The following is a 23,205-nucleotide window of genomic DNA, read 5'->3' on the forward strand; positions in this document are numbered from 1 at the left end:
AAATAGTTACTGAGCAATGCATGCAAAATGGCAGCCTTCTGGAGAGCCCTCTCCTTCCTCCAAGGCATTTCATCAGCTGTTAGTCAAATATATACAAGCCATATGTTGAAGGGAAAAGCTAGCATTTATTTGGCTCTGATTCAGCAATCTCTTGTAGGCTATTGTGGGGACACCAGACGCATTCAGATAAGTATAGGTTTAATTTTTATTGCCTTCCATCTCATCATTTCCTTGATTGGTGGGAGGTCTCCTAATCTTTTCTCAGTATAATACCTCACGAGTGTGGTTCCCAAATTGTGTTGGGTGAAAAAGAAACTCAACACGAAAGGAAAATGGATCAGGAAATATAGCAACTGTACGGATCCAGGATACAGTGAAATTTAATAAAGGGGCAACAAATTGGTTCTTTGAAATGAGGTTTCAAAGCACACTGCAACAAGAGAAAAGTAATAGTTTCCAAAGCAAAAAAGTATTATGGTAATTCCTGTTTTAAAAAGAATCTTTGATAGAAAGGGGACCAGTCAAACTTGAATGTTTGAAATCTCATTTTGTTGATCTCAAGAAATAAATATATGTCCTCCTGTAATTTTTCCATTTTGTATTCATGTCTGTTCTTCCTTTTCTTGTGCATTACCTCAACATGCTGACAAGAGGTATTTGCTAGGATGTACAGGAGGGAGGTATACAAAGTTATAATGGTTAGAAGTTGCTGTAAGTTTTTAATGATATTTTTAGTCAGTGCTATTTCTCTAGAAAATGAGGGGCCAGAATTCGCCATGAATGCCTCTCTTCTAATGGCAATGGAGCCCATCTGAGACATGCTGGAACTGAGTTCCAGTGAGTTCCAGCTGAAAAAGCCCTGTTTTTAGTGATGGGCAAACTCAATTCAGGCATAGTTCTGTATTTTTTTAGCTTTCTCAGTGAGCATTCAGGAAAAAAGCTTGACTATTTCTGAGGCTTCAACCCCAACTCCTAATGCTGGGGCATGAGCAATATTGCAATGTATATGCACCTTACTGTATTGCCTCCTGGGAATTGTAGTTCCCAGAACCAGACATGGCTGATCTCTGCTAGAGATACCTTAGGGTTTATCCACCCTTCTCTTATACCATTGCTTTCTCCTGGGGAAAACTGCTCTATAGTGTTCAGACTATAGTGTTCTATAGTCTATAGTGTTCAGACAGGAATTCAGGGTTTCTCCAGATTGATGTTTGCTCCGATTTAGCACTAAAGAGTGGGTTTTCTCTGGGAAAGGAGTGGAGCAAGGGGCAAAATGTTCAGAACCTATGCCTAGAAAGTGCAGGTCAAGCGGAAAACCACTCAGACTCCTGCGGTCTAGGCACCAGCAAGCAGAAGTGTGGGAAAGCCCTTCCACACCAAAAACAACTTGAAGCAAGAGAGCCTTATGATGGGTCAGCAGCAACAGTTGCAAGAAGCAATGAGAAAGTTGTCCCAAGAGAATGCAGATATTCACCCCGTAAATATGGCTGTCTGGTGAACTGATCTGCTTATGGGCTTCAGAACAGTCAATAAGAGTTTCATTAGGAGTAAGGGGGGAATATTCATGAATACTGGTGCATACAATGAGCAACCAGATGGCTTTTGGTTTGAATAATATCACATTAATCATAGAACGTGTCATCAAGCAAAGCAAGGGGCTAACATTAAAGAATACACATTTTCCCAGTTTATAACGCACAGCTTCTGGCTCAGAATATAAAACAAGATTCTTCACATCCATATTGAATGGGCAGGTGCATGTGGGCTCATGCACAAAAGTTATTGAATAGATAATTGCAAACTTTAATAATATCCCTGGGGAGTGTGCTTTATTCTTCCGGAAATCCCGAGGCACTTAGTTCTCAATACTAGATGTAGAAGTCCAGTCCAGAGACTTTGGTCCTCGGCACCATCACCTGTGGGAGTGCAGCACAGAAGCAGTGCAGATGAAGGCTGGGGAGTAGACTGAAATAATGTCCCAAACCTCCCTTTGCTGCCACCAGCTTGAGAAGGAAAAGTAGAGGAGAGAATCCACTCCCAGGGAAGTCCAACAACATCTGGAGGACCACAGGTCCCCACTTTTTGACCTCCAGTATCAGTATGGCTCTGAAGACCAGGTGCTCTGAAAACCCAGGTATCACAAGTGGAACATTGAGCTCCTGTCATGCCCAGAGACATCCATTTGGCCACCATGAGAATGGAATGCCAGATCAGGTAGGCCTTTGGTCTAATCCAACAGGACTCTTCTTGTATTCTTCATCACACAGACCCAGAGCACTGTTCTGCATGGCCTGGCAGCCTGTCCAACAGCTGGTGACTGGTGAGGGTTTGGCATGCAAAATGGAAGGAGACTACTGAAGGCAGGTTGCCCAGGGCTACTCAAAACTTGGAGCTGGACCTATAGATGAGGCATGCAAGGAGATAGATTGGGGTGTTAAATCTCTTTGTCCTCTCAGCAGCTTTCAGTACTGTTGACCATGTGATGAAGGGCAGGGTGTAAATTTATGGCCATCTTGGCTGTGAGTCCTGGAAGACCTACTCCCTGCATTCCAGGCCTTTTTCTACCAGGTCTGGGAGGGCGGGGCCCAGACTGACTCCAGTTACAAAGGTTACTGAGCTACAAAAGTGGAGACTGCTCTTGGGCTCTAGTACAGTGGTACCTCAGGTTACATACACTTCAATTCAGTTATGTACAGTTACATAACCCAGAAATAGTACCTCGGGTTAAGAATTTTGCTTCAGGATGAGAACAGAAATTGTGCTTCAGCGGTGCGGCAGCAGCAGGAGGCCCCATTAGCTAAAGTGGTGCTTCAGGTTAAGAACAGTTTCAGGTTAAGAACAGACCTCCGGAATGAATTAAGTTCTTAACCTGAGGTACAACTGCATTGTTTAGGGGTTGCTGTTGGGGTAGTTGTTGCTGTTATTATTAATTTTTATCTTGGTTTTGGATCTCTTTATGATTTATGTGGAAATTGCTCACTTTGGTTCTATACTTTTTGATGTGTGAGTTATTGTTGATGACCTCGTGTTATGTTATGTGTTATCTATATTTATAAAATAGCTAATAACTATACTATTAGTTATGGATGTGACCTGTAAAAATGTAATGGAGATAAGAAATTGTAGCCCCTTGCCGTCGCTTTCCCTTCCCTGTTTCTGAATGGATCATGCCTTGTGCACCTGCAGCCTTTATTAATCCACCTAAATATAATGAGGCTTAATGGCCATGCTGTGTCGTTGGGCTGTCCCGAAATGGAGCCCCTCCTTCATCCTGATGTGCTCTCCCTCTCTCTCGCCCCCCAGGTGTGTGCCCAATCACTGTGAGCACGGAGGCAAGTGCACCCAGACGTGGGACAGCTTCTCTTGCAACTGTGATGCAACCCGATACAGTGGAGCCACGTGCCATAACTGTAAGTGATGCCTGGAGTCTGGTAAAATGTGCATAATGTTTCAGTTAATATCTTACCTCATTTTCTTAATGCTAAGCATCTCAGAGAAGAAAGTTAAAACATGCATATTTTTCTTTCATTCCTGAGGGGAGTATGTGTATTTGAAACATGCCCAACCAGCATAACTTTTATTATACTAAGCTCGTCTGATTTTGTTCCTAATGCAAAATTTCTTGTCATTTCACCAAATGAGAATGCAAAATTATCCATACAATAAAGGGTTATTAACGTATTCTCTATTTTCTTGGAAATGTTTTTAATGAAACTTTAGTGAGAGGGCATAGAGAAATTCTGAATCATCTTGCATGTCACACTTCTGATTGTTTTACTTATATATCAAATATATTTTTGGGAAACTGTTGCCAGATAATGAAACTTCCAAAAATTTCCTTTAAAATGATATAGAATATGATAACCATATAAAAATGAAAAATGAGTGTAGGTTGACATTTTCATGGAATTACTGGCACGGTCTAGTCATTGTTGAAACCACTATTAAGTTAAAAGCACTAAAAATATCTCCCTCTGAAATCAGTGAAACTTAAAACTGCTTCACATTTGCAAAAATGTTTCCAGTGTTATTGCGTCTTAAGTGATCTTACAGTTTTCTCAAAAGAAAAAGGAAATAATGATCCACACTTTTGGCCACAATCCAGAGCAAAACTAAACATTCTTAAGTCTATTTAGTTTAGTGGGTCTTTGTCAATTTAAACTGATTTTTAAAAAAAAATTGTAAGAAAGTAAGAGTTGACACAGTCCTAAATGTGTCCAATCAGAAATAATTATATTAAATTCAGTTGACCTTACCACCAAATCAAGTCTCATTGAGCTCAGTGGGGTTTTAGGTTGGCAGGCATAGGGTTCCCCTGCAGGCCTCTCTCCTTAAGTGCATCCTGCACAGCCGCCCCATTCTAAGTGGGACGCCTGGCCTCTGATCCCAGTCCCGGGTGTCCCATTGCGGCTCCCATGCTCTGGCCATGCCACAGCACAGGACCAAAAGACTGGCCTTTTGCTGTCCCTCCCAGCTGGCTCACACCGGGGGGGGGGAGAGAAAATAGAAGCAAAACCTACCTTGTTCCCACCCCCACCCCCCCACCCCCGCCTCCATGCATCAGCACTCTTCCTCCTCCTCTGGTTGCAGCACTTCCAGAAGCTGGTTTCTGGAAGTACACCTGAGGCACTGGCAGCGGAGGAGGAGGAGGAGGTTCGAGGGGGAGGGGAGCAAGTGGGGGATGGGCAGGGGCAAGTGCAGAAATGGAATTTCAGCACATTTTAAATTTTACAAATCCTTCTCCCTAAGAGCAAAACCTTTCAAATGGTATATTTTGTACCCATCTACGATAACTGCTGGGCTCATTGCCTGGTATGAACTAAGTGTGATTTAGCATTCCAGAAATCCATTCCAGAAGCATTCCAATAACGACACTGTTTAAATGCTGGTGAGGAAAGACCGCAGGAAGAGCAACATGGCCTCTGAAATTGCTTTATTACCCAAGGGGGAGGCACTCCCAGTAGCTCTGCATATTTCACTTAAGACATTTTCACCTATCTTCAATGGATAAAATATAAGAAAATTGAAATGGTTGTTCTGCTTGCAATGTTAGAAAAGGAATTTAGAGGCCAGTGTCCTGTTTTCTCGCTTCCTGCTGCTGCAATAAAGCCTCTGGAATGGTAAAAGTCTGGACCATCAAGGGATAAGTAGCCACTGCAATGTTTACTCTCCTAATTCTTCCAGAATTTTAGACTAATGTCAGTCAGTCAGTCATATAGAGGATTTTATTTCATTTTTACAATGAGTCTAAAAACAATTTCCTGCTGTTTGGGAAACAAAATCCCTTTCCAAAGTCAGACTTACCTGAAATGTTTCAGCTTCATAACAGCACTTTGGTAAAAGAAATCTTATGACATTTTTCTTTTTTCTCTGAGCCTTTAAGCCAGAAGAAGCTTTCCAGGCCATGTTATTTTACAAGCTTAAGATCCAGGAGTAGTTTTCTAAAACAGATCATGCTCCCTCCAGAGAAATTGGTGTCTGGGCCTGAATGTGGCAGTGTTCTGCAATTTAAACTCTGTTTTTGTAGAACTGTAGAGTTGGAAGTGGTCCTGAGGGTCGTCTAGTCTAGTCTCCATGGGGGCTCAAACCACCAACCTTCTGGTCAACTGTCTGATGCAATGACCCGCTCTGCATGGTACTTTAAAAAGGGAAGTTTCAAAAAGTATGATCCAGTCCAAAGCCTTGACCTGGTAGGATGTGTGCACAGCAGTTGGGTTGACACAGCCCCACTAATATTATCAGCAATATCTCTGATTCAGCTGTTTGGGGGAGAAGAGAGTGGGGAGTACTAAATATATCCTCTGCTCCCCCTCATGATCATCAGTCTGGGTTGCTTGCAAATAGCCCCAGCAGCTGCATCCAGGCATGAATCTCATACAGACTGTTCCTCATCACTCTTGGGATGTGAATTTGAGAGCCTGCTTTCTTCTCACCAGAGATGAGAAGTTTTCAGATGTGGGGAACATCCTGGAGTGAGGAACCACTACTATGCCCAGACACCACATAAGAACCTTGAAGGTTAGCCCTCAGGACATCAGGTCAGCTAAACCTCCCTAATTTTATTTAATTCCGAGATTAGGATGTATTGCAACTGAGGTGAATCTATCTGCCAATTAATTTTCACCTAGAACATGAATTGACTGTTGGCATAAGAAGAGACATTAATGAACAGGCTGAAAAATAGTACAAAAGTCTCTCTTAATTATTTGTGATTAAGAAAGATTATAAATGGATAAGGATGCTCTAGTCTAGCTGTCTATCCAGAGACAAATACAAGTTTTCAAGACAGAGACTGTCAAGGTGGAGCCTAACAGAACCCAAAATGGCAAAGATACCATTGAACACACACCAGACAATTATTGGATGAGCAACTGAAAGAGCTCAGAGCGGAGATGCATAACATGGTGGTGATCAGAGAAAGATCAGAGCAAAGAATAAGCAGGACCTGGGGCGGGGGGCGGGGGGGGATACTGATCAAGATCTGCCTGAGCAAGAAAGGAAAAGCAGGAGGCCCTTCACACAGGGGCCTGGAAGAGGGAAACGGACAAATGATGGAGTTGTGGGGCTGGAGGAGTGGAATGAAACCACTGACAGAGACATTAAGAAACATCTTGGGATGTCAAAGACAGAGCTGAGAGAGAAAGGATCCTCAGCTAATATAGGGAGGGGGAACCACCAAGCCTAGAAAAAGAATGGAAGAAGCCAAAATGGAAGGAACTTTTTTTCTAAATTAGGACGGGAAATCTTGGCCAGCAGGAAATGGGTTTGGAAGATATAGAGCTGGGTACAAATTAATGAATATACAACAGGTATATACAACAAACTATGGATTTTTTATTCTAATAATGGATGTTGGAATTTATTGGAGATAAAATTGTCAAACCAGACTGGAGGAAACACACACACAACCTCCCTCTGCTCTGCCCCTTTCATTCCTCTGTGTGTTCTAGGGGGAGACCAGAGGGGAGGGGAGCTGGTCTCAGCAGGAGGGGGATTGTCCCACAATCATAGCTCTGCAAACTCCTCAAGGATTAAAAGCAGTAAGTCACGGGTCATAAAATGGCTGGGAGTGGGAACATGTGTGCCGTATATATATAGAGAGAGAGATTTCTGAAAGTGGATTTGCACTGCAATCCTTGAAGTTAAGTAGTTAGTTTTTTGCAACTTCAGAAAATCCTGCACCACCAGGAGTCAGTTAACAGGATGAAATGCAAACAGATGATGTGCTGCTTGATTTTGCTCATTTAAGATATGGCTTGCACAAACATTCCGCCCTTGTTTCAATGTGATTAAAATGCTAATGGAGAAAATACACCGATCCAGTCTCCAAATGTCAACTCCATTTAGTGCCCTAGGTGCCTAATGAGCTTTGATTATTTTTCTCCTAAAATGTAAATCTTTACCCTATTAGGAAAGAATACTCTGAATATTGTGAATAATGAGTTAATTGCCTCTAGAGTGATTTTAAGGGAAAAAATTGGATCACATCCTCTATTCACTGCACATTATAATTAGAATGGACAATGAGCTAATTGTGATACTACTTTAAAATCATAGCCAGATTTGATCATCAGGAAAACAACCATGTATAAACAACATAGACTAGAATTTGCATGCTGGGGCTATTTAGACTCCTGCAGGTTTCCAATCGATTAGTTTGCACCATTTGTGATTCCACTCCGTACACAATTACGTAGGAAACTACAAAAATGCCTTTATCAATTTTAAACTTTTTATAAATAAAACTACACAACTTAACATTTTTTTCATATGCAAAGTTCTGTCATGGCACTCAAAACACACATGCACTACAGTCCAAGTAGATACTTTTGAAACAGAAAAGGCTGCAATTCCTTTAATAGCAATGAGGCTGCTGTGCTCTATATGCAAGAAAAAACTAAAAGGCATAATATATAAGGATAATATATGAAAGACTTTGTGGACGAAGACAATCTGGAGACAGTAAAGTCTGCAAAATGTCTAGCATCTGACATTAAACAAAGGGCCGCAACAGTGCTCTCTGAGTTTTAATTTGTATTATCTTGTATTTTGGAATTTTACCTACTCTGCTACACTTTAGGTTTGATATATTCCACATATAAATGGCAATAAATGGTGAATGATGCAAATGAATTGCTATCTATCTTCCTGTCCTAAGGCAAGCAAAGTCATCTGTTTCGTAGCCATGAAAACAAAACGTGGGTTCTTGGACTTCCAGCCTGATATAATACCTTGGACAATGTGTGGCCTCTGATATTATGGACAGCAGGAAAGAAGAATTATTTGAGTTTGTTTTTCAGAGTAGACTGGAACATTTTCATGCTACACAAAGATGACCAGGATGGGCAGACACCTCAGTTTGGGTTTCTTTTAGTTTCTCATTTTTCCAATGTTCAGTTCTCCACATTTCCACATCAATTTGCAAATTATCTTATGGCGAGCCTTAATGAACATTCATAAGCATTTTAGCACAGATTAATTCTAAGTTACACATTTTTGTGTGTAGTTCTGTCTGACATGCACACTCTTGCAACATCATAATTTCTTGCATGTTATTTTCACTATTCTTTGCACACTTTACCGCAATATATGCACTTTTCTGCACCTTGCTTGGTTGGAGAACTGCATGACAAAACTCGGAGTGCTGAGAATTCTGAAGGATGGCAGTGTCTTTGTTTGCAGATTGTTTTGTTTGCAGATTGTTTAAAGTTAGCCTTTAAATGCAAACCGAATTGATTCTTCTCCCCCATCTCTAGTAGCTCCTCACAGGGGCGCCACAGCAATCTGCCCAGGAGGGCAGCGCGGCGAGCTGCCCATGGAGTCCACCTGGTGGACACAAGCCCCACGCTGCCGTTTTGGGCACTGGGGGCCCTGAGCCACCGCCTCACTCCCAGGAGACATGCGTGGCTCAGGTGCACTGCAGGCCAGGCCCCGCGGTAAGTGCCGCCCCCTGCGGTGTGCCATTTTGTCCCGTCCCCCCCCAGGGATGACACCCGGGGCGGACCGCATCCCCTGCACCCCCCTTCCTATGCCCTGATTGCAGTTTGCTTTCTGACTCTCCCTTCCTCCCTCCCTGGCTGGACTTAAAGATAAAAGATCTCTACCTAGCAACTGTGTTTGGAAGCCTGTGATATTATCTCTCTGATTATTTTGACCACAACACTTATTTGAAACAATTCTACATGCTTCCCATAAGGCTGTTGCGTCCACAATATGAATCGGACACCTTCTCTTAGAAAATCAAGTTTTACAGCCTGGTCACAACCATTTTCACTTGGCACTGGTAGGGGACCAAAGCTTGAAAGGCATGAATTGGTCATCCTCACATTGCAAGAAGAGTTTGTCTTACTTGAAAATTAATGGGCCTTTTCAATTATCTTTCTTTAATGTGCTACTTGCTGCTTCTGCAGAAATGTCAATCCACTTTAGTTATAAAGTAGTTATAAACAACCACTGAACAGGAAAATAGTATTGTTGTGGTTATTAGTTATTTTTGCTATTTATTGTATAAATGCATAGATAGACAGCATTTCACCAAGTGGTGCTATTGGTGTATCACCTTTATGTTCTCCAAAAACCAGCCAATGAAAAACACCAACACTGGTGACCACAAATATGGCTCACATTAATACTAGTGTTTTCTAAGCACATTTTTGGTCTCAGGATGTTGCTAAATTGCAGGCAGCAGTCAAGTCAGGAGGAGGCTACGGGGGAACCAAAAGAGTTTTTCAGTTCAAATGATACCTTACTTTGGGGGTGAATGCTAATAGTTATGGTTCCTTTAAGATTATTTTAATGAAAATTTTAAAGTGCAAAATGAAGTGTAAATGCACAGTTGCAATAATTAAGTTGACAAAAAGGGAAGCTTCTCTAATCAGTGCTATTAGGGCAGAGTTAGTAAGTGTGAAATTCTGTTCTGACCTAGCTGTGGATTTCCATTTTATTACAAGAGGACTTTGGGAACAATGTAATGATAACACACAAGGCAGTTTTTCAATGAGTATTTAAAGATAACCCAACACTCGATGTCAGATTCATCCATAATGAATCATTTGTAGCATGGCCATAATTTGATATTGGACTAGCGTTGTAGGAGACCTGGAGGGTGTGAATGTGTGGGTGGCAATCCTATAATACTTTCCGTGAGCGTTCTGTGAGAAAGGTCAGAGGGGGAGCTGCAGAAGTGATCAGCAGCAGACAACCTTTACCAAAATCTTTTTTTAATGTAATAATTTGTATTAAATTTTCTATTTTACAATCAAGGTAAACATTTTACCAACATTTAACTATCCAGTGACTTCCCTTCTTCTCCTTCCATGGTTCATTTGGCATATCTTCCATTCCTGCATATTTTACTGTAACCATTCATGTCAATTTTCCATTTTTACTCCATTCAGACATTATTTACATTGCTGAATTTATCTTAATGCTGCCAGCATTTTCAGCTTTGTACAATTATTTTCCATATATTCAATAATTTCCACTCTTCTTTACATATATGTTCTTCTTGCTCTCTTGTTCTATGTGTTAAACCTGCAAGTGCTGCATATTCTCACTTCTTAAGTTGCCAGTCCTCTTTATCTGGGACCTCACTCACTTTCCATTTTGGGGCTAACGAAACAAGGGCTGCTGTTGTTGCATACATAAACGGGCTTTTCTGACACCTGGAAATTTCTGTCTGGGTTATTCCCAATAAGAAGGACTCTGGTCTTTTTGGGAAGGTGGTTCGAAACTTTTTTTTTAACTCATTGTAAATCATATCCTAATATCCTTTTACTTTTCTACATGTCCACCACATACAAAAAAAGGTTCCTTCGATTTCTTTACATTTCCAACATGTGTCTGATTCTACTTTAGACATCTTAGCCAACCTACTTGGAGTTAGATACCATCTATGAATCATTTTCAAATTATTCTATTTCAATGAATAACATGCAGTAAATATCAAATCATTTTTCCAGAGTTTCTTCTAGAGGTTTAAATCTATATTGTGCCCTGTATCTATTGCCCAGTGTGTCATTGAAGCTTTAACTAGCTCGTCTTTTGTTTCCCATTCTGATAGAAGGTTGCACATTCTAGACAGAAGTTTATCCTTGTTTTGTAATAGTTCTCTTTCAAATTGTGAGCTTTGGTCGAAAACCCCATTTTTAAAAAAATCTGTCTTAAACATATCATGTAACTGGTGATATTGTAACCAGTCCGCAACCTTTACCAAAATCTAACCAATGTTTAAAGACAATCCTCCTGCACAACCTCCACCACAGCTGACAGACCTTTGCATCTGGACAACCTTATAATGGACCTCTTTGTGGAGTTAAAAGAATTTAGTTAGTAACAACTGTCAGGAATGTGGCCCCCAGAGCGCAGCGGAAGAGTTGGCCTCAGCAATTGAGCTAAGCGAGCAAGGGGCCGACTCTGCAGATGAGAGCTGGCTGTCAGAGTCTAGAAAGGGCAGCCCGGCCCCCCTCCTTCCCAGGGAAGACGGCGTTAGCTCCCAAGGAGAGGAAGAGTTGGAAGGTGGCCAGAGCGTTGCCAGGGAGCCAGCAGATCAGCCAGAGTCTGAGACTGGGTCTTCTGGGAGTGGGGAGGAGGCAGGCAAGCCAGTCAGTCCCCGTACTAGGAGACTGGAGAAGCTCAGAGTACAATGGAAGGGAAGGAGAAGAAAGGCGGGATTTTGGTGTTCTCCCTGTTGGGGGAGGAACGATGATTCAGACTGATCAACTACTGTCAATGGGAGCAGGTGGGAAGACATGCTCTGGATGTGGGGTTTTTTGTAAATAAACTTGCTTAAGAACTAACAGAGAGTCATTGCTGCTTCTCGGGCTGCTTGCCTGCCAGAGATCGTTATAACAACACTATTTGGTAGAACAGTTAATGGGGTGAATCCTCAGGTGGATGCTCCTCCAAATTTCAGCTGTCCCCTAAAATCAGATTTTAAAAACTACTCATGCCAGTGTGTGTGTGTTTAACTGTAGGAAACAGGAGTTGCACTTCTCTGAGTCTATTATTATAGTCAGTGCTTTTTTCTAAAAAAATGTTTAGGGGTACTCTCATTTTGACTCAAGGAAATCACCATTGTATAGTTCAAATCAGGGAAAATGGACAAAAGTACAAAGATTCACGTTTAGGGGTGTGCGTACCCCCAGAAAGAAGCACTGATTATAGTAGGCTGTGTCTTAAGCATTAGCTTTGTCATGCAGCCAATATAGAGTAAGGTAAGCATCCTGCATCATGGTCTGTACAGGTCAAGCATCCCATTTGCTGTGAGTCACTAATAGCTCTGCCAGGGTTATTGGTCTTCACTGGGAATGCGAGGGTATGACTAGAGCGGAGGATTGGGGAGGGGGGACGCTGAATTGGGGGCAAAAAAAGAGGAATTGGAGAAGCAAGTGCTGAAGTCCTTCCTCACAGCATATGGTATTTCAGAGGCTTTTGAAGCTAGTATTCTGGATAAATGGATACCAGAGGGTCTGTTAAAAGGTATATATTTGAAATTATTGGTGGAACTTTAATATTGCCAGTGTAGTACTTCTTTATATATATTTTTTAAAAAACCTACAAGTATTTCCAGGGCACAACATTAAAAAGAACATATAATTAGTAGGAGAGACTTTTGAGATTCTTTATATAGGGAGCAAAATCCTTATTGGGGATTAATCACTGCCTGAGACTGACTTTGCATGTAAAATCTGAAAATTAATTAGCTCTCTTTTAATCTTTTCCATTAAAAAACACTCGGTCTAAGTTTATTGCTTACTTCACTGTTTTAAAATAACTGCTTAGCTGCAAAAAATAGTATTTGGACACTTATATTAAAATTCAGTTGCAACTCTAAGAAATAGCATATTTTCAAGAAGATTTGTAATTCTGTGTGTTCAGCATGAGAAGTAATGCAAACAGGTAGGCACAAATAAGGGGCTACATAATGAGCATTTTTGCCTTAAACCTTTGATGGAGGATCTCCCATGGTACATAGAATAATCCCATTTCAACATTCCGTAGGAAAATATATTATCCAGTGTTTTGCAAAACCCTGTTACTCTCATTTGCAAGTTAATTGACTGATAGCATTGTTGGCCTGTTAACCAGTCTTTTAATCCCTAAATTTAGGGAGGGAACCACCAGGAAAGGTGGTGTCTCTTTATTACCTTGGGAAATAAGTCTGGAATCTTTTCAAACTACACTGCCTGCCACCAATAAGTTTCTTCTCCTCACTTCTTATTTTCAGTCCCTTGAAGAACTTTTTATTGTGAGCTAGAGCTACTCAATTGTATGATTATGAAAGGTACCCTGTGGGTCATCTAGTCCACCCCCCCCCCCCGCGATGCAGGAATCTCAGCTAGACCATCCATGGCAGCTGCCATTTGGCCTCTGCTTGAAAACCTCCAAGCAAGGAGAGCCCACCACTTTCCCTAGGGAGTCCATTCCACTGTGCCTATATTTGAATTAATTGACATATTGCAAAACAAATACGAATAGCTTCCCCACCAGTTCTCTTTCCAGTTATTCCTAATGACTGCTGCCAGTGGCTTCATCTGGGCTGGCCCAAGACATTTTGGCACCTGAGGTGAACCACAGAATGGTGCCCCCACCTCCCTACATCAGGAGCAGTAATGGAGATCTGCATCCTGGCACCTGAGGGGGTCACCTCCCCTTTCCATAATGGTTTAGCCGGCCCTGGGCTTCATACAAATATTAAATAGCATTGAGGATAAAATAGGGCTCTGCAGTACTATGCCAGGAGGCCAAAAAGCACTCTCCCAATACATCTCTGGACGTGGCCCCATGGGTAGGACTGGATCCGTGGTAACACAAGCACCCCTGATTTCCATTACACAGACCTTGCCTAGGAGGAAGACCAGAGTCGATTGGGTCAAACGTAGCAGAGAGATAAAAAAGCAACCAGTGATCACGCTCCCTTTCTCCTGCTCTCTGTAAAGGAATGAATGCAGCTTTCCAGTTTATTCTTAGGATTCTCTCTCTTCAGTTTACCAACAAAAACATTTTTAATTCTCATTCTGTACTGCCTGAACATTGGATTTTTAAAAAAAATACTTTTCTTTTGTTGTAACAAAATCCAGCTGTTTCTTTGTGTTTCTTTCACCCTCTGTTAGGTTTGCTTAAGTGACAACAGAGGAGTCATTATTGACGTTAGTATAATGCTTAACTGCTTATTTTTGCCTTTAGGACACGCACGGAGCTTGCAGGGCTGTTATTTTGAAAACAAAAATCCTTCTTTTATTTGTAAAGTGAGAAAATGTAATGGAAACCATGCATGAGGGCTATTAAAGAGCCCCCAGAGTGCTGGCTTTATACTTCATAGTAAAATGCACTTGAAACACTGTCTGCACCCCCCTCCAGGAAAAAAAACCAACCACTGGAGCTGCTTCTTACTTCTTATGAACTCAGTGGGAACCTCCAGCACTTCTAAAATACACCTAAAAATGAAGCTGTTTATTTCGATTCCCATAGCATCCAACATTTCACATGTGAAAATAGGATCTTCTTTGCAAAGCCCCAGGCAAAGGGCCCAAGGAGCCAGAGCCAGCAGCTCAGCTTCCTGGGCAACCTTGCCATTTCCTGCCCTCCCAACAGGGCTGCCCCCTGCCTTCTTTCCTGGAGCACGGCAGGCAGGAGGGAGCTGGAGGACCTGGTAGCAAAAGGAAAATGTAAAGCCAAGACGATGCAGTCTGCCATCACTAAAGCAGTAGCAGCAAAAAGCACAGCACCCACACAAACCCCAAGAAGCCGAGGGAGAGGGGCTGCCACTGCTGCTGCCACCATCGTCATGAAGTGGAGGGGGTGGCAGAGGCAGAGGAGAAGCCCCAGACAGTGAGACAACCCTGACTAGGATTGCTTCAGGAAAGGCTGTGTGTGTGTCGCTTGGGAGAGGCAAGTCTTCTCTTCTTACTTTGGATGTCCTTGTGTGGCCTGCTGTTCCAGAAGGCTGACTGTGCTGACTGCTAAGTCTCAGGCTCTTCTGCAGTGAACTCCAGCCGTGTTTCACTGCCTTCAGCAAACTCTGAAGCCAGACTCATTTAAGACCGGTCTGGTTTCACATCTCCTTCAGAGATCTACCAAGGAACAGGGCTACTTCCTTGCCATGCACCTCCACCTGACGTTCATGCACGGGGTGTGAACACCTTACAGAGAAAAGCCTCTGCCCATCTACTTCCCCATGACTGGAACCTCATGCCTGAGCTTTAGCTCCCAGGGATGCCTGGGCACATAGGCTCCCCCTCTGCGGGGATCTTTGCTCAGTGCACAGAGGCTGGGGTGAAGAAGCCATGTGGTCGGGGGGGGGGGTGTTCTCTCTGATAACTGCAAGAAAACCCTTCCACAAGTGTAACGCACAGAGATCCTTATATTTCCGTCTTTCTGACTCCAAAGAGCAGCAGATGTGAACAAACGATTTAATACTAGAATCTTCCTACTTTAGGCCCTAGTTCAACTGCAGATAAATGCTTGAACAAGTTGTTTGGACTTTTTCGATAACTAGAACAGACCTGAGTAGAGACTTCTTTATGTATCCCTAGACATATAAATGTCCATTCTTACAATGTGTTTTCTAACTTATAACTCTAATGGTTGGGGGGACATTTTAGAACTATTCTTTATCATCATCATCATCATCATCATCATATTTTTCTTGTAGCACAAGTTAAAAAGCAACTCCACTCCTGAAATTGACTTGAAATCAAAGCAGCTCTCTGTGTTGGCACTCCTTTGCTTTTGCATTCAGGCTGAGCTGAGCTGCCAGTTGAAATAGTTTGTAGTAACTCAATTATAATTTCACCTCCACGTGTCAATCATCCTCTTTACCATCTGCCATGTCAAAGACACATTCATCTTTATCATTCTAATGACAGGCTCCTCTTTCCTTGTCTTTATCACCACAATAGTAATTGTCTTGTTTCTCAACAATATGATTCAGCCCAAAGTCATTTCAATGGCGCTTTGGCATATGCCCATCTTTCTTTCTTTCTTTCTTTCTTTCTTTCTTTCTTTCTTTCTTTCTTTCTTTCTTTCATCATGCTTGCCTTTTAATTTGAAGTGTTTTATCACAGGACATGCTGAATATTGCACTGGTAATGGGGATGTTTTATGAGTTCTTCCTAGTGCAAAGTAGAAAGGAGAGAATGCTGGAGCCTTTTGACACGATTCAAAAATTTCAAAACAAGAAACTAGCTTAGAAGCAAGCTAAACACAGGCTAGAAAACAGATGTCCTCCTTTTTGTTGATGTGTTTTGACCTCCAATGTACTCCTATTCCTTTTTTGAGGTACATAATAGTATGGAGTCAGCAGCAGCTCCACCCCTGTTTAGCCACTGTTCCCAATCACAATCCCATGGCTGGAGTGACTAGACATGGTAGTTGTTGTTGTTAATTTATATGCAACCCTTCCTCCCAAAGGAGCCCAGGTGAAGGTATATAAACCTTCTTCAGCTTGGTATCCTCCAAGAGTTTTGGACTCAAGCTCCCATCATCCCTGCCATTGACTATGCTGATTGGGGCTGATAGGAGTTGGACTACCAAACCTCTGAAATGCGCAAAATTGGGGTTGGTTGGGGTATTTAAAGGAGGATGACTCAGCTCTGGTTCAGCCAGATTAGGAAGGATCATCAGGCATGAAATTTGGGGGCTTATTGGAACCATAGAGGGAGGAAGTATGGAGAGGGTGGGACTAGCTTTCTTATGGGTAATTACTTCCAACCCAACCTCCCAAAATTCAAGGATAAGAGAGGCAGACACACAAAGATAGAATCATACAACTGTAGAGTTGGAAGGGACCCTGGGTTCTTCTAGGGCAACCTCCTGCATTGCAGATACTGACAAGTAGGGATGAGGACCTATGGGAAAAGTTCATCCATTGGAAAGTTTATTGGAGAGTTAAAGCCATTAGAAGGAACCATGGGTTACGGAAGTGAGGAAGTCAGGTGGTTTGACAAGCAAATTAATTGAAGACAGAGAATTTAAGTGGAAGTTTAGAGAGAAACAAGAGCATCAAGAGAGTGGTGAGGTGGGGGGCTCAAGGGCAAAGTTTGGTTGAAATATGGTGTGATTGGGGTAACCTGGGCATCAGAAAGTGGGTTTCATCACTTTAAACAGCATTCTGCCCAAAGGTAAATGGGGCGTGGAACAGAGCCAGATGAGCTCATAACGATCATTGGAGGCAGCTGTCACAGTTGTTTGCAGAGGAGCAACTCCTCCTGCAAGATTAGATGCCATTAACGAAATAAAGGCTTACAATTAGCTGCATTGTACACCGGCTGTTGGTATGCTTTTTTAATCAGAGAGCGTTCATGGTACATCATAATTCCTGAGCACATGATACTATGTTGGAAAAGATTTGTACTTTTGTTAGAAAAGAATTGGGTGATCCAAGGGACTCATGCAATTTAATGAGGTCCGAAATCACAGCTTTTAAGTAATGTATTATGTGACAATGAACAAAGGAGGTTAATATTAAGGTGCTAATAAAAATGCAGGAATTATTAAAGACTTGTGTTATTCTGGTTTAAAATAATTTTGCAGCAGGCAGTTGGTAAATCTCTGGGTATCTTGTTTTAAAATGCTGGCAATTGCCAGCTGTAAATTATATTGGGACTTCATTATTAGAATCATAGAATTGTAGTGTTGGAAGGGACCCCAAGGGGCATCTGGTCCACCCCCTGCAATGCAGGAATCCAGCTAAAGCATCCATGAAAGATGACCATCCAATCTCTGCTTAAATTCCTCCCAAGAAGAAGAGTCCACCAACTGTCAAATCAAACCATTCCACCGTTGAACAGCTCTTACTGTCAGAAAGTTCTTCCTGATGTTTATTCGAATTCTATTTTCTTGTAACTTGAAGCCATTGGTTCAAGTCCTACCCTCCAGAGCAGGAGAAAGCAAGCTTGTTCCATCTTCCATGTGACAGCCCTTCAGATAATTGAAGAGAGCTGTCATACCTCCTCTCAGTACTCTCTTATCCAGGCTAAACAAACCCAGCTCCTTCAACCTTTCCTCATAAGGCCTGGTTTCCAGACCCTTGGTCATCTTTGTTGCCCTCGTCTGCACACTTTCCAGCTGGTCAATATCCTGCTTAAATTGTGGTGCCCAGAACTGGTGTGGCCTGACCAAGACACATGTTACCACAACAGTACCACAATGGTACTGTTACTTCTCTTGGACACTATACTTCTGCTGATGCAACCTAGAATAGCATTAGCTTTTTTTGCTGCTGCATCACACTGTTGACTCATGTTAAGCTTGTGGTCCACCAAGGCCCCTAGATCCTTTTCGCATGTCCTACTGGTCAGCCAGGTGTCCCCCATCCTACATTTGCACATCTGTTTCTATTGTTGTTAGGATGTTACTGTTTGATATTGTGTACTCTTTTAGATTAACTAATTTTGGAAGCAAAAAAATTATGACCTTTTAGACTACAGTTTACTGAGATCAAAAGGGAAGATCACAGAGGTTGGGTTAAAAGGTCTGAAGTTTGCCATTTTGATAGGCACTTATACCCTTGCAGCCAAAGCATTCTTTGTGTGTCTATGAAAAACTGAATTACTGGCAGGTATTGGCTCCCAACATAATGTTATGGTCTGTATATCAGCAAGCCTCTTGTTCAGTATATATTACTGTTTTTTATTTTAAAATAAATTATTTTTTGCATTTTTATTACCTATTTGAAATAAGAATTATATTCAATCCAATTTTGTTATAAATATTTTAGTGTGGACTGGCAGATTAAAAGTTAATTTTTTATCACTTCATCTATGTGGGTATAACTACACGATAGTATACTTACATCATTTTCATGCAAAATTTATTTCCCCCCCCCCCCAGAACCCTGAGAATTACACTTTAATGCAATTCAAGTCTATTGCTGCCTTTTGCAGCAAGGAAAGTGATGGGGAAATGTATCAGAAACTGTGGGATAGCACTTGCTTTGAAGCAGTGTCATCTAGCCTCCCCTCAAACAAATCCTGATGGCTACTCAATTAAGCAGCCCATCTGGAAGGCCCTGAGGTGTGCCCTGCAGACTGTGAAGGGAGTTCAGGGTGTTTTGTATACAAGCAAGCTTTCTGGTCTTCTTGGGCTGGTCTTCCAGTATATTACTGTGCAAAGAAGGTTGTCCTACAGATCTAGGATATCTTGTTGAGCCTTTTTGCCTCCTTCTGTTGTGCATGGGCTCTATTCACAGAAGATCCTGGAGAATAGCAGCACAATGACTTCTTGCAGGACATTTGGATTCCAAGAAAGAGGGAGCCACTTTTCTGTTTTTCACTGACCTGCCAACCTTGTGGGGAAACGTAAGGTCTGCCAAATTTTGCTAGACATCTAATGTTTCACAACTGGATGTGCATGTGGCCGGTGTGACAATGAAAATTCCCCCATATTCAGACAACTATTGCCATAACAGGTTAGCAGTATTTGGGCAGGGACAAGAGCAGGGAAAGGAGTGGAGTGGCCAAAGCCATGGCTGGCACATAAGACAGCTGGATTTTATAGGTTGTGATCTGGCAAGCTTTGCCACACAGAACTAACTCAAGCACCGATGACCTTTGTGAGAGGTCTGAGATAAAGCAAAGTGGTAGTTTGCAAGCATTTTGAACAAATGAAATCTAGAGCAGAGGTTTTCAACTCTGCTTCCTTCAACATACACTTTCTAACTCTAACATTTCTTTTATTAAAAGATTTGTATACCGCAATTACATTTTTTAAAGAAATCCCACTGCTTTACTTGTCTGCTAAGGACATACCGTTGGATAGGATGCCGGCCAGGCCTGTGGAGTTTTGCCATATGTGGATTGTGCAAGAGGGCATTCTCCTAAAACTGACCCTCGGGACTGTGCAGCACTAAGGAAGTTGTGGTGGGCAGCTGTCTTTCAGGGAAGCTGTGCACCATCACAGATCTTCTCACGGATGAGCCTCTAAGTTTGCCAAATCACAGAGGTGCTGTGCAACCCAGTCAGATGGATGGGCTACAAATAATAAAATTATTATTACTACTATTCTTTTAAATGAATTAATTCTCTTAACCATTTGTAATATATCTAAATTGGGTTTTTAACCTTCTGTATATAGCATATTAGTAGTAGTATTTTGGTATATTTTAATGTAAATACATATTTTGATCAACTCTGTTCTTCCATATTGTACCAGTGTATATTATTAGCATTATTATTACTTTCTGTGGTTGATATGACCCTGATGGTCAAAACAAAAACAACAATAAAAAATGTCAAATCACAGTTTGGCGCTTTATCTTACTCCATTTTAATACTGTTTTAAGTTTCCCTTTTATCAGTTTTTATTTTTCTTAAATAGCAATGATCTACGTATTGCAATGGGACATGGGTGGCGCTGTGGTCTAAACCACAGAGCCTAGGACTTGTCGATCAGAAGGTTGGCAGTTCGAATCCCTGCGACGGGGTGAGCTTCCGTTGCTCGGTCCCAGCTCCTGCCAACCTAGCAGTTCAAAAGCATGTCAAAGTGCAAGTAGATAAATAGGGACCGCTCCGGCGGGAAGGGAAACAGAGTTTCCGTGCGCTGCTCTGGTTTGCCAGAAGCGGCTTAGTCATGCTGGCCACTTGACCCGGAAGCTGTACGCTGGCTCCCTTGGCCAGTAAAGTGAGATGAGCGCCACAACCCCAGAGTCGGCCACGACTGGACCTAATGGTCAGGGGTCCCTTTACCTTTACATATTGCAATCTTGAAATTTTGCCAATTTTATAGAGTTAAATCTTTTAGAAATTTTGTTTCCTCTGGCATATGATAAATAGCATATGACAAACACTTCCACTAACTTACTAAATTCTTTACAGTATATAAATGGTTTTACAATTCTTTTGCAATTACTACAATATTATGACTTTTCCCAAGAATGCAATGTTTCTGGATCTCAGGGCAATTGATTTACTTAGCATTATTTTTTGTTTGTTTCAGCTAATTATGAACTCTCTTGTGAAGCATATAAACACTTGGGCAAACCAACAGGCTTCTACTGGATAGATCCAGATGGCAGCGGCGCATTGGGACCCTTGAAAGTGCACTGCAATATGACAGGTAACTACACTGTGTGCGCATAGCCTTGATCCTTCCCTTTATTTATAGAGAAACGATGTTGTATTGGACTACTAGATTTGAATCACAACATAGCAGTCATTCCCTGCCTCTCTCAGCCTAACTTCTCATGGTTGTTCTGAAGCTAAAATGGAATGACCCCACTTATGTTGCCAAGGAATTCCTAGAAGAAGAGAATTGTAATAAGCCAACCAAAGTACCTGCTTTGAGGGAAACAGCAAGCCTTCCATGTTGGCCTGCTAGAACCAACTGCTGCTTCCTTCCACTTCTCCCATAGCAGAATCTCATCTGTGGCCCACAAGCTGGGGGGGGGGGGGAGTCAGAGCAAAGCTTTCTAGTACCTCAATACCCTGTTCTCATTCTCCCTCTCTCTCATATTGAACCTCAAGACAACCACATGAACTCACTGTTTAATATACCCATTTTTCTGATGAGGATCTATTTACTGATGATGGCATATCTACGGCCACACAGAAACTGAGCAGTCAGTATAGGGTCAAGTCTAAATGTCTTCCTTTCTTCATCCCAACTCCTTGCTCAACCCAAAGCATCATGGAAGGCTTCACACATATACAGTAAAGCAGAAGTCGTATGTGTGATTTATTTTCTGTTCTAGATGATATTATGTCCCCCCTCCCCTTTGTCTAGGACCGTCTTTATATCACTTTTTGATGTTGTGATACAGTCAAACCTCAGAACTCAAACAGCTCCATTACCAAACATTTCAGTTGCCAAACGCCAAAAACCCGGAAGTAAGTGTTCTGGTTTTTGAACGTTCCTCGGAACTCGCACATCCGACACGCCTTCTACTTGAGTGCAACCATTCGGGAGCTGCGCCTCAGAACTCGAACATTTCTGAAGTTGAACGGTCTTCCGGAATGGATTACATTCAAGTTCCGGGGTTTGACTGTATCAGAATCAGCTCTTGGCTGTATTTGTGTGAAATGCCCCACAGGAGCCCTGCTTCACAAATACATATATTTAAACCTAGTCTGGGCCATGAAGACCTCTGTTATTTTAGACCTCATATGGTATCCTCATCTTCCCTCATTCAGCCTGTTTTAGAATGGTGAGAGGAGGAAACTATAACATTTCACAAGAGTGATGTGAAATGCCACAGCCCTGAGAACAGCTGGTACCCAGAGAGCCATGACTATGGTAACCCATAATTTTGTATTCACTTATTGTGAAGAGTTGGCTGTTGCATTTTAAAATTGGGATATGTGTGGAAGGTCTAAAAACATATGACACCCATTACAAAAATGTCATTTTGTGGTATATGTAGGTATATCTAGGTCAGTGTTTCCCAACCGGTGTTCCGCGGCACACTAGTGTGCCGCGAGACGTTGCCTGGTGTGTCGCGAGATGTTGCCTGGAGGGAGGCGGGCGAGTCGGGCGGCGAGAGGCGGGGCGGCGGCGGCGAGGAGAGGCCGCCCAGCGCGGGGCTCTCGCCGTCTGCCTGCCTGGCTGCCTGCGTGGCGCTGATGTCACGGGGCTGTAACGTGCCCCACATAGGCACACGCGGGGCGGCGAGCGAGCTCCCTCCCACATCCCATCGCCGCTCGCTTCGGCCAGCCTACCGGGCTGTCGCAGGCGGAAGGCCTGTGCATGCGCGAGGTTTTCGCGCCTTCGGGATTCCCTTCACGCCTTCCTCCTCCCGGGTCCTTGAGAGCGCGGGAAGCGGCAGCGCGAGACCGGCGTTGAGCCTGGTAGGTATTGCGCTTGCCAAGGCAGTCGTTTGGGAAATGAAAACTTGCAAAGCAAGCAACCAGTTCAATCTGAAGTACGTGTATGCTTAATATCCTGTATCTGAAACCTGTTCTGCCCCCTCCCCCACACTTGGTGCCATTTTCATCTACACATGCAGCAGAGTAAGTTGACCCAGAATAGTACCAATTCAGATGGCAGATGGGAGAATGACAGTGCTGAATGCTTTCCCATGTAGAACAGTCCCTGCAAATAAAAACCTAGCATATTTGGAAGAGGGATGCTAGCCTAACCATTACCTTCTATGCTGTTACTATTTTTTTTAATTTTTTTTACATAAGTAAAAAGTGACCTTTCCCCATCTGGCATGGTGGTGTGCCTCGAGATTTTTTTCATGAAACAAGTGTGCCTTTGCCCAAAAAA

The 23,205-nt window shown here is 42.4% G+C and overlaps 1 protein-coding gene across 2 annotated transcripts in view; it reads left to right on the forward strand.

Annotated features, from left to right (window-relative positions):
- CNTNAP2 (contactin associated protein 2) overlaps nt 1-23,205 on the forward strand; it is a 950,652-nt gene that overhangs the window by 682,169 nt on the left and 245,278 nt on the right. For both annotated transcript variants that reach the window (XM_028751461.2, XM_077916554.1), the window contains exons 11-12: nt 3,304-3,410; nt 20,938-21,057. In XM_028751461.2, the coding sequence (XP_028607294.2) occupies nt 3,304-3,410; nt 20,938-21,057 (227 nt within the window). The remainder of the gene's footprint in view (nt 1-3,303; nt 3,411-20,937; nt 21,058-23,205) is intronic.

The sequence above is a fragment of the Podarcis muralis genome, chromosome 12 (genome assembly GCF_964188315.1).
Source record: "Podarcis muralis chromosome 12, rPodMur119.hap1.1, whole genome shotgun sequence".
Taxonomy (NCBI): domain Eukaryota; kingdom Metazoa; phylum Chordata; class Lepidosauria; order Squamata; family Lacertidae; genus Podarcis; species Podarcis muralis.